General features: G+C 38.6%; 1 protein-coding gene across 1 annotated transcript in view; it reads left to right on the top strand.

Annotated features, from left to right (window-relative positions):
- The window catches only part of rhobtb4 (Rho related BTB domain containing 4), a 43,390-nt gene extending 35,069 nt beyond the window's left edge, over positions 1-8,321 (top strand). The window contains exons 9-12 of the mRNA XM_079251572.1: positions 1,895-2,045; positions 2,322-2,410; positions 2,647-2,752; positions 2,931-8,321. Coding sequence (XP_079107698.1) covers positions 1,895-2,045; positions 2,322-2,410; positions 2,647-2,752; positions 2,931-3,109 — 525 coding nt within the window. The 3' untranslated portion in view covers positions 3,110-8,321. The remainder of the gene's footprint in view (positions 1-1,894; positions 2,046-2,321; positions 2,411-2,646; positions 2,753-2,930) is intronic.
- Positions 8,322-12,915: the final 4,594 nt, after the last annotated feature.

Raw genomic sequence — 12,915 nt, 5'->3', positions numbered from 1 at the left:
GAGTGATTGACATCCAGCCATGGTCACTAAGATCTAAGAAGCAGTATCTAAATTATTCGTCCAACCACAATTTAAGCAAAATTGGGACATTGTGTAATTGAAGACCTCACAAAGACAAAACATTTGATTTTAAAACTGAAATACTTTATTTATTTATTTTAAGTTTTAGTTTTTTTTTGTTTATTTTCATTTATTTTAAATTTGATGCCTGCAACATATTTCAGAAAAGCAGGACAGGAGCAACAAAACACTTGGAAAGTTCAAGAATAGTAAAACAAAACACCTCTTTGGAACATTCCACAGTTTGTGAACAACTATGTGAACATATAGTCCAACAGTTGAATAAGGATTCTTGACCTCAATTTATAAATTTCATCACCTAGAGTCCATAATATCATCAACAGATTAAATAATGACATCGAGAAAGGAAGAAAGAGAAGGAAATAAAACATCTATTTCAGGGATGTCCCTGCTTTATTCAGCAAGACGATCCCAAACCAAATTCTGCATGTGTTTCAACAATGTGGCTTTGTAGTAAGAATTCTGAGTACTAGACTGGCCTCCATGCAGTCCAAACCTGTCTTCCATATAAAAACAAATATGTTGCACAATATGAAGCACAGAAGACAACAGCAGAGGCCTCTGGCTGTTGCTTGTTGGATAAAAATATTCTCAGACTTTAAACAGGAAAGACAGACCAACAGAGCCTGGGTAGAGTAAATCTATCTTGCAGGCACCAGCAAGGAGTTCACTTTCAGCACAAATACAGAGACAACAAGCTGTGGACCAAATGTAAGTGAAAAATGAACTGAAGATGCAGTTGTTCAGTTAAAACTGCGTTATCTTCTTAGCAAGGTCATATTCATCTTTCCCATGGGAAAAATATGTATCCACTGACAACATACTCTCTCAGACACAGGAACAAAGTAATATTTACTGTACAAAATATGCTTGCAAAGGTATTTGGAAGAAAACAATTATAATCCTGAAACAATGGTCGTTATTTCTTGTAACATTTAGAACATGAAGTTGTACATCAAGCAAGAATGGGAAAGTATTCAACCTACAATATTTTAAAAAAATGAAGTGTCCTCACTTCCCACATGTGTAGTTAAATGGAAAGGGGATGTAATACATTGGTAAACATGACCCTATCACAACTTATAGGGATGCATAGCAGACATTATATTCAAAATGACTGAATATTTAGATAAATAAAGTTTATCCATTTGAACATTAAATATAGTTTTTCTTTTTCTTTTTTTTTTTTTTATTGTGTATTCAATTAAATAAAGGTTAAATAGCATTTCTAAGTCATTGAATTTTGTCTTTATTTACGCTTTACACAATGTCCCAATTTCATTGGAATTCAGGCTGTAAATGTTTTTAGACCTTGGTGTTCAAATAAATGTTATATAAACCCCACTTTAAATATTGCTCTAACTAACGCAACAGCAGCTATGCAAAAGATCCTATAATCAGAAAAGCATAGGACCAGTGAAATGTCCTGTATATCTCTTTGGAGAGTTCTCATTTGTTTTGGTTTCTTAAAATACATGCGGCTTAAGACCACATTCTGACTGGATGTGTTTTTTAACTATTTGCAGCAAGGCAGAGTTGTGTGTGTGTGTGTGTGTGTCTGGGCCTTTTGAGTTAGGACACAGCGTGAGCCCCCTAGACAGTGCTCTCTCAACTGAGCAAAGATCAAAGAGGATGTGGCTTTATCCTCTCCCCTTTATCTCCAAATACACACAGCCTTTTTTTTTTTTTTTTTTTTTTTGCTTTAATAAAGACTTATTTGATTTAAAACAACAACAACAAAAAAAGAATCCCTGACTATTTCATTTGTTGTAATCATTTGCTGAATTTTTCCAATGATGTGGTCATTTTCCAGGTATCCATTCCTAACACCAGTACAGCCTGTATGCGTGGGGTGCTTGAGTTCCTTTATTGCGGCCTCCTGACTCCCTGCCCTGGTCTGGAGCCCATGGAACTGATTGTTCTAGCCAACCGTCTCTGTTTGCCACGCCTTGTCGCCCTCACTGGTAAAGATGCTCTGTGGAACATTACGAATGCTGCACAGACAAATGTTCAATCCCTTGAATGTCTTGCACTGCTAAGATGTGGCTAATTATGGTTTTGCTAATACGTTTTCTTTGCACTTCAGAATCTGTTTACTACTGACACATTAAAGGTGATAAGAGTAGTTAGTTACAACCCTGGTTGACAGACAGAGAATTTATGACATGGAAATAAAGATGCAGACCCATATGCATGGAAACAGCAAATACTGACATGCTGTCCATGTTGTGCCTCTTCAGAGCAGCATGCTGTGGATGAGCTCCTCCAGTTGGCTGTGAAAGGAGTGGACATTGATGGACAGGTCTTGGCTTACCTTGAGCTTGCACAGGTCTGTGTTTTTCTCCCCCCTTTAAATCGGAATAAAGTGATCAATTATTAATTTTGAATGGAAACTGTATTTTTGAAGTTAAATAGTAATACATGTTGACCAAGGGTGATGGATGATCTAGCATGGACTAGTACCATACTTACTTTTCATAATCTGTTCCTTTCTTTTGGACTAATCTGAATTTTATCATGTTGGCTTCTTTTCAAGCTAATAAATACTTATTTTTCCTTTCACAGTTCCACAATGCCAAACAACTATCAGCATGGTGTCTCCATCACATCTGCACCAATTATAATAGCATCTGCCGCAAGTTTCCCAAAGACATGAAGGCCATGTCTCCAGGTAGAATACGTGATATCTATCTATCTGTCTGTCTGTCTATATGTCTATCTGTCTGTCTGTCTGACTGAACCAAAAGAAACCTAAGAAATTACAATGACTATTAACAAAGATGTGTTAACAAAGTCAGTCATCCTAACCTTGTATGAAAACCCAGTTTTATAATTTTTCTGTTGGGTAGATAACCAGAGACACTTTGAGAAGCAGCGCTGGCCTCCTGTGTGGTTCTTGAAAGAAGAAGATCGCTATCTGCGCTCTCAGAAGGAGCGTGAGCGCGAGGAAGAGATCCTGCGCAAGCAGCACACCAAACGGGGATGGTGTTTCTGGAGGCATCCGTCTTCATCTCCACACGTCTCCTGAAGGGTTTTTCTCTGCTGACTTCTTCATCCAGGCCTGGATGAGTCCAGCCAAGAAAGCTAAGCCACTCCTGAACGTGTATGGAGGAAGAAGACTCTGAAACCTCTATCAGTGGAGAAATGACACCTAATATGCCTGAATGTCTGCATGCTTGGGTGAATGTATGTGCCTCTAGAATTGTGGGTGACCACAAGTTCATTTTGGTATGTCTTGTGACAAATGTGAACCCAAATGAATGGTATGAACATGGATGTATGTATGTAGGATAAAATGATTGAGTGATGGTTCCACATTGAGTGCTTCCCAGACGCCCTGAACTATAAAGACCTGTGGCAGTGTAGTGCAACCTTTTGTCCCCTCCATAAACGCTCTGTCCCTCCATCAGCACTCACAGTGTCTCAGCCTTTGAGTGATTGGACTGGGAGCAAGGGCTCTCTTTCTGTCTCAGTCTCCATCCCTCACATTGACCTTAATGACTATTACACATTGACCACTGCAGCCCCCTGTGGCAGGGAGCTTACCTCTGCCTTCACTTCTACACAGACTGTTATCTTGCACACACAGATCCATGGCCATGATCCACGCTTCTAAAACCAGCACCGGATTGCCAGGAACTGACACTGTCAATATAGTTATAAATGTTAACATGATTTAACCTCTATATGCATTTTATGTGTATTCTAAGACACTGTTATCAGGGGAAATGGTTAACACTTCTCCAAGGAAATGAAAGTTAGCCTTTGTAAGTGCATACCTGAAAATGCAAAGGTAACCTTAAAACATTTAGCGGCTTTAATTTCTGGGATCAAACTTTCTGCTAAGAGATTTGATCATGGACATTATTGCTTCTATCATAATCTTGATGTGGCTCTTGGTGTTCAGCTCTGCTCTTTCTACCCTTTTCTTCGGCACTCAACACTTGCAAAAAGGAAAAAAAAAAAGCTAAACACAGTAAAAGTGAATAGTTGGTTACATCAACCTGCTTTTCAGAGGCCCTCATATAGTCACTCTACAGCAATGATGGGCATAAAGAGTGCTAGCCTTACTTGATGCCTCTGCCAGAGGACTGATAGATACAGTATTAAACGTCCACAACCACTAGGTGGCATTAAAGCACCTAAGCCAGCCTGCCTTTACACCCCTGCACCACTAGGGGCAGCACTGCTCAGGGCCCTGGCACTAACTTAGCAGTTTGTTTTTTTTTTTAGTTTTTTTTTTATTATTTGTTTTATTACTGTGTTCCTGAACTTTAGATGTAGTTATGGAGATCATCAGTATAACTTCAGTTTTTGCAAAGTGTTCAAAAAAAGCTAAAGCACATGCATGGTGTTATTGGTTTTCACCTGATTATGAGTACCAAAGCTGTTGTTCTTCCTCACCTTTTTCACTTTTGCTGTTTTTCTTTTCCTTTTGTTCCATTATGAGAGGGATGTGACTTTTGAAGGTTGCGGTGAAATTTGAATCCCTTCTGGTAGGGACACTTTCAACCTCTGGTGTCAGGAGAAAATTGTCACTGCACGACATTGCCTTCAATTCTTGTTGCTGGACTCGAAATTGGTGCTTAAAAAAACAATACAATGTCCACATGAACATGCGCAAGTGGTTTTATGTTGAAGCTTCATGCGTCTCTAGTTTTTTTGGCATCTACCTGCAAAGATGTAAAAATCTAATGATGGTAGTCACATTTAACAAGAGATCATTTTAAAACTTTCATTCCCATTTACAAGTAGCTTCTAATAGGTCATAATTAATTGAAGCGCCTGTCTGTTTCTGGTAATATAAATAACCCAGTTAGGGTTTTAATTGCTTCTAGTATTTAGAAACAGTGTGATATGTTTTGCTGTCATTCCAACCACTAAACTGAGATTACTTTAGATTGCATTTCAAATTATTGTTGTTTCAAACAGCAGACAGTTTAGGGAGACTGGTTTTCTTGTTAAGGGTGCTAATTTCTTTGGCTGAATGTGGGGAGATCAAAAAGAAAGAAAAGGATCTTGTGGTGAGTTTCTTTTAGCATGTTGTTCTATTCTTGGGCTTTCACCCCTTAGATTCATCTGCGCAACTAAAGGAAATAGATTGTGTGAGACATGCGGTGTGTTCTGCTGTTTTTCATGGGAGGCGAGTAAAGTCATTTTCAGCTACAGAAATAGAAGTGAGAGAGAATCTCAAGAGGCTAGAGTGAGAATTGAGCGGATTCATATTTTTTTTAAAAAAAAAAAGAGTAAAAGTGAGCAAATCGCAGTGAGCATAATATGAATCTTATACACCTGGTTCCATAGAAATTTGATATAATAATTTCAAAATTGGACCAGAAGAGGAGAAAAGAAAGACATCAGAATTTTTTAATAGTGTTTTAGAATCCATTTGTCTTCATGGTTTTAGTGGCTAGCAGAAACCAGTGATCCCTAATCTTAAATTCCCACTATCCTGCAGGTATTAGTTGTTTCCCTGCTGCAACACGACTGATACAAATGAAATGTATCTCTGACAAGCTTTGCACAAGTCTGCTATTGAGCCATTAATTTGACCCAGGGCTGTTGCGGTGGGGAAACAGCGATAGGCTGCAGGACACTGGGCTTTGAGGACTGGAGTTGGGGATCTTGGCATAAACCAGTTAGCTTCTATTCTTGGTTTATGTGCCTTATAGTTGAAGAAAATTTATCTTGAATCTTAGCAACTTGTTTTTGTTTAACCTTGTTGACATGTTCTGCAGTCACCAACATCATGAAAACAGCTGACAGTGATCATGTCTTGACTGTCAAATGAAACGTTTAGTTTTGCACTTGCAGCCAATTTCTTACTTCAGGAAGTTTTTAAGCTAACTTGCCCGTGCAAAATCGCTAGCATGTTTAATGCTGACCCTTGAATGCCACACACAATGCTGTAGCATACTTAGGTCTAAAAATGTGAACTTAATTTAGGATGTACATTTGGACTTAAATCATTATTGGGTTTCCCACTTACCAAATGACTAAGAGGTAGCATTTTGAAACAGCTGGCTTAGTCCTTGTGGATAACTTTAAAACAGATGACTTTTAGAAAGTAAAGTTTTTTGTTAAATAAGCACTGGCTGGCCTGTGTGTTGGGGGGGGTGCAGCCACTACTGGAATGTAGTTTATTTGCATGGTGGCCTACATTTATTGATGTGACATTTGTGTTAGAAAGGCACTTTCTTTTTTAATGTCTGTGGTTATATATTTCTGTTGTTAGCATGAATTTATCCTAATGTAAGATTGTTCCTAAATCTAAATATTGTAGCGCATTATTTCCACTTATGTTAAACTGAATATCAGGACTCATGAAGCTTCTTTAAGGCCTCGTTGGCAATGAACTCCACACAGGTCTTACTAACTGGCTTTATGCACATGCTTGCTTTGCAAAAGTTAAGCACAACTTACAAATTTATATCTTAAGATAACATGCCGGGACACTTACAGGTGTCATATTGATAAAGATTACAAAGGATTTGTTACTGCTGTGGAGGATCACAGCTGTATTATAGTATGCTGTTACTGTAGATAATATTACAAGTCAGCCTTTTCCATTTAACTTTTAAGATATTGGGTTCAGGGTATAAAAAAGACAATGTTAACACGCTTTAGGATGTCTTAAACGAACAAAGGATCTGTATAAAGCATTAAATATTTCTCACGAGTGACAATGTGGACTTTCTAAACCTTTAGTGTTGGATTTGTGATTGAAGTTTCTGAATATATTGATGGGGTTTGGTGATAATATTCAATGAAAGTAAAAAAAAACAAAAAAAAAACTTGTCAGGTGTAAAATTGTGGATGTGGATGTGGAAATAGAGGCCCAAAACGGTTGAGAAACCCTCTTGAAACAAGTTGTGGATATGACAATTATTTTACTTTTGAAGTCTTTATTTTATTCAGTCCTTAATAATTGCAACATACTGACTCCTATAAGCCAAAGTTCATCTTGTCACATGATCATGTGGGACATAGGTTCAGTGTTTTACCCCCTTCTCTTTTTTATTGTCACATAATTTTGGACAGAGCAGTTCTCCCCTCTATGCAGGCCTGATCTCCGTATTTTGATGCGAGGCGCAATGACTGCGAAAACGCCTTTGTTTCGCATTTTACGCAAGTATTCCTTTCCTGTGCCTTCAGTGAAATCTCACTCTTTCATCTCTCTACAGGCTAACGGCACTGCACCTAGCCGCCTGGGCCCCAGTTTTTGTAATGTAAGCCAAGAAATACACACATAGAAGTAGAAAATAGCTAGCTTTTGTATATACACAATCTCTTACAACTGAAGTGGATTAACTTATGGTTCTGTTACATAGTAATAAAGCAGTCACTAGTTTATTGACTAAAATTGATAATTTCCAGTGATAACATTTAAAGCGTTACAAATTCAATATGTAAAATCATCTACAGTAAAACATTGCAAAAGATGACTTGTGTTTTATAATGACCAAGAAACCCAGCAAACCAGCAATTTTGGAAAAACGTTTCTGCACTCTTCCAGGTGCCTGCACTTTTTATTATGTAGCCTAATTATACCTTTTTATGCTGTCTTTATATTTAACATTTTTCTTGAATAGCATTAAGAGTCTGACTTTCTCCACTTAGACTTTCTCTATCTGCCAAACTGTACTGTACTCTACTGCTTCCACTATTTATCTGCAGTAAACAGTGTTGCGATCTTGCATAAACCTTTAGTTGGGAAACACCATTTGTGAAAAACTGATTGGATTAAATGCAGATATTAGCTGTGATAGACATTTGTATTATGCTTTAATGAAAAAAGTAATTATCCAAAGTACAACAGTGTTGAAAGTTTGATAAAAGTCCAAGTTGGAAATAACCTCTTACCTTTTAGTGCTCACCACATTTGATCTATTATCTAAGTGAGTGTGTACATGGTATTGTATACACAAAGAGTTGTTACTATTGACAGACATGGTGTGATTAACTCCTGGTCTATACTGTAATTTTTAAGTGTATCGTATATACTGTAGAGAATTGTTATGCACTTTTGTTTCTATTGACTCATATGAGTGTTTTTAACATTTACTGCTTATTATTTTGTGTTCATTGTGATAAGTCAAAGGAAAGAGCACACCACACTCACAAACTATTAAGGGCTTCAGAGAAAAGAAAACTAAAAATAGACAATAAAACAAACAATCAGAATGTTTTGCTGCTGTTGCAAAAAATGTTTTGAAACTAAAATTTTGTAATATTTTTGAACCACTGTGATTTGTACAAAATAAAGAAATGTAGACTTTTTTTTTCTTTTTTTGCCATTTCAGTATTTTGATGTTTGACTTGAATTTTATTAAAACTTAATCTTTTGAAACTGGCTCACATTTATTATTGTCTCTATGTCTGTTTTCAAGCAACAGTGTTGTGTTTCAGTTGTATGAATCAAAGGTGAGGGAAAGACAGGCATTTATAGCTATCTTTTGTGGGCAATTTATTACAATTCAAACGATCATAGCCTCAGAAAATGTACATTGGCAATACTTTACCAATACTACATTCTATCTATCTATCTATCTATCTATCTATCTATCTATCTATCTATCTATCTATCTATCTATCTATCTATCTATCTATCTATCTATCTATCATATGCAGGATTCAGTTGTAAATCCTAGAACACACCAAACACAATTGTTGGCAACACAGAAATGGAATTGAATGAAAAGTTATTTATTAAATAGTGGCTTTAACATCCTAACAATTATTTTACATTGAATGACACTAATGCAATCAGTTTGAATGAGGATTATCTCATAGTGCTCTCCTGTATCAAGTAATCCCATGTCTGTAGCCTTTTATCATCAAATACAATAATACAGTAATCCTTATTCAGTGTACAGAGCTAGAGTTTTCCACTTATATTTATGTAACATGTCCATTGTTGTAGCTGAACACAGTAATTACACTATGTTGGGAAAAATAACTTGAAATTTAATTATTTGTACTGTATATTTAGAATGTGCAGACTTCTATTACATGAACATCTGTAAAATGAATGGTGGGATATCAATGAATGGGCTCACAGGGACAAAGCTGCTTCCTGGTCTCGTGCTACAAATATAACAATGTACTTTGTGTATTTTCACAAATAATGCAAAATATCTAAATATTTCTATCTAAACGTTATAAAGTGATTCAGAAATTACCTAAATTTTTCAGAAAGACCAGCAACATCATTTTCACACATGCACTGGTGCCTTAAAGATGGCATCTGAAAATGCAAATGTTTGCAACATTCACTTTTGAATATTCGTATTTCCCTGCCAGTCTGGTGTTGTCTTCACAAAGCCAGAAAAGGAGACAATGTGTGAATGTAGCAGTTAATATTTCTGAGCATTTAGTGTTTTTAAGTGTCTGTGCTGGTAATAGTTGCTGCTTCTTTCCACTTGCTTGACCACATTGTTCCAGTACAAGTAATATTGATGTCACCTCAAAAGTGAGCAATAAGGAACCTCGTCTGCACTTCTGACTTGGTGTAAAGACAACTGCTACATTTCCACAACGGTATTGCATCATAATCTGCATGTACCACAATGTCCTTCTGACAACAACACATTTCCATTCAATTATTGCCTTCTCTGAAGTCCAAATTTGAGATTGCGATTCAGGTGTGTGAAACTTTGAGTGTGTGAACGTTCTGGGCGGGGGAGGGGGAAAGAATTACAATAGAGCTCAATTTGACATAAATTGTTAAACAAAACAAGCAGAAATACATTACCCTGAAACAACAATGACAAAGAAATAATTATTTCCTGATTTTTTTTCTTTTCATCATTTGTCAAAGAATTAGATATAATAATAACCAGTACAGAATATAATAGAAACCTTTGTCAGGATGAAACCAATTAATTAATTCTCAAAACAAACACAAATAACAAACTACATTCACCCCCTCTTCTATTTATTTCATCTTTCACAACACCTGACCGACCCACTGTGAAGTTGGACACACTGAGTTTGAGGAAGCTGCGCCACCTAGTGGACTATTAATAAATGTGCAACCTAATTGTGTTGGAAAAAGAAATACACTGTATCCTACATTATCCTACATAGTACATCCTACTGTATTAACGTTTTAGGCCAATTGTCCTCATAAATTTTTCCTCAGATATGCTGTTTTTTACTAACAAGTTAGATATCCCCCCCCCCCCCCCCCCCCCCCCCCCCCCCCTCCCCCCCCCCCACACACACACACACACACACACACACACACATACTTTTTTTTTTGGTAAATTACACAGATGAAAACAAACAAATCATCATATTCTCACACTGTGACCCGAGACATTTAATAAAGCGGGTAAAAGATCACAAAAACCCACAGAAACCTGGAGGTAGTGGTTGTCACGGAGATGTTAAGCAGTGTGGCAGATGATCTGTTACTTCAAAGGAGTATCATGGGAAAGTAGCAACAGTAAGGAATGGAATAGTTGAGTCCATATGCCAACTCTACATATGTGTGTTACAATCACACTCATCTAACATTTCCAGGAAAATGAGCAGGTCAGGCTGGCAACCAGCAATGACGTATTGAACCTCAGTTTTCCTTTTATTCTCTTGTAAATGGAGGAATTTACTAGCTTTCTGTAGCAGTGACCTCATATCACCACCATCAGCTTAAACACTGATTACAGACCTTAACATATGTTGGATTACCAGTGTAAGACGTGACTGGTGTTGAGTTTTCCCACAAACAGTATGCAGCCCATGCACCACAGCTTAGTGGAACACAGCTTTAGAGTCTCAGACAAAAGCTGACATCACCACATCTGGATCTCATCTTTCAGGGTTCCCTTGGGAGCAAATGGATTGAACAGAAAGCAAAAGACACTGATGTACAGTAAAGAACACTTGATTGCTTTGGATGGTTTATGTTCATTGACAGATGAATGTGGATCTGAATATAAAAAAAAGACATCAGAGTCAGCAGAACTTCCTTGGGTGGGATGCATATGATTAAATCATCCAATAGAGAGAACTTTTCATATTATAAGGTGAAAATGTTGAGAGCCTAAAAGAAGTGAGGGTTGACATTCTGATAAAAAAAATTAACAATTTACCATATGTAGCAGGTGTAGACCTGAAGAGACAGAACATTCCTCAGTGTAATCCGTCTTCCTTAAAGTGTGTTTCTATGATTTTGCTGTAGACCTGTCTGAGGTTTGCTCTATAAACAGACTGCTCTCAAAACACAACATGCTCCAAACTAAATAAAGGCTTCTCAAAGCAGAGTTTCTGAATTCTTAGTCATCCTGACACTGTGCTCAAATTCAAGGTTTTTTTCTTTGTTTTTTTTTGTTTGTTCGATTGTTTTGTAAAACAGACCTTGAGTGTCTCTCTGTCTCTATCTTTCTCTCCCTCTGTCTGTCTCTCTTTCTGGAAAAACTTTGATGTCTCTTTTGTTTCCATACCATTTTCCAGTTTATTTGACTTAGTCATCTTCCATCCATCCAACCTTTCTTTATCCGGGGTCAGGTCGCGGGGGCAGCAGCCTAAGCAGGGAAGCCCAGACTTCCCTCTCTCCAGCCACATTTGCCAACTCTGCGGGGGGATCCCAAGGTGTTCCAATGCCAGCCAAGTGATATAATCCCTCCTGCATGTCCTGGGTCTTCCCCGGAATCTCCTTCCACAGGGACGTGCCCAGAACACCTCACCAGGGAGGTGTCCAGGAGGCGTCTTGACCAGATGCCCGAATCACTTTAACTGGCTACTCTCGATGTGGAGGAGCAGCGGCTCTACTCTGAGCCCCTCCCGGATGACCGAGCTTCTCACCCTATCTAAGGGAGAGCACGGCCACACTGCAGAGGAAACTCATTTCAGCCGCCTGTATGCCAGATCTCGTTCTTTCAGGCACGACCCACAGCTCATGGCCATAGGTGAGGGTAGAGACATAGATTGACTGGTAAATCAACAGCTTTGCCTTTTGGCTCAGCTCCTTCTTCACCATGACAGATTGGCGCAGAGTCCGCATTACTGCAGATGCCGCATCGAGATTAGATTTTGGAGGTGCTGATTCTCATCCCAGCCGCTTCACACTCAGCAGCGAATCGCACAAGCGAGAGCTGGAGAACACAGCCAGATGACGCCAACAGGACCACGTCATCCGCATAAAGCAGAGACCCAATCCTGAGGCCACCAAACCGGATCCCCTCAACACCTCGGCTGCGCCTAGGAATTCTGTCCATATAAGTTATGAACAGAATCGGTGATAAAGGGCAGCCTTGGTGGAGTCCAACCCTCACGAATCTGACTTATTGTCGGCAATGCGGGCCAAGCTTTGACACCTGTCGTACAGGGGATGGACAGCTTGTACAAGGGGGTCTGGTACCCCATACTCCTGAACTGGATTATGGGGTACCAGGACATGTGCTGGCACCTGTAGGGTGCCAGCACATGTAGACTGGCAAATTCCCATGCCACCTCCAGGACCCCAAAGAGGGTATAGAGCTGGTCCATTGTTCCACGGCCAGGATGAAAACCGCATTGCTCCTACTCAGTTTGAGATTCGGCTACCCGACAGACCCTCCTCTCTATAACCCTTGATTCTACCACAAACCCGGGTGTTTTTTGTAGGGTTGAAGTTGTCCCTCCAAATCTTCCTCAGCCACTCGGCTCGTAAAACAGAATAAATAGGGAACGAATGAAAACTTATCAGCTTGTTGTAACTTGAAGAATGTGTGCATAAAGGTACACAACAATAGAGACCTGAAGTTCTCACTCTTTGAAAAGAAAGTTGCCTTTCTTGGACTGTTAACATACTCATGTTGGACAAAGTTAAACACACGAACTGAATGAATG

The sequence above is a fragment of the Telmatherina bonti genome (assembly GCF_933228915.1).
Source record: "Telmatherina bonti genome assembly, chromosome: 13".
NCBI classification, from domain to species: domain Eukaryota; kingdom Metazoa; phylum Chordata; class Actinopteri; order Atheriniformes; family Telmatherinidae; genus Telmatherina; species Telmatherina bonti.
The sequence above is the reverse complement of the archived record's forward strand: the minus strand, read 5'-3'. Positions and strand labels throughout refer to the sequence as shown.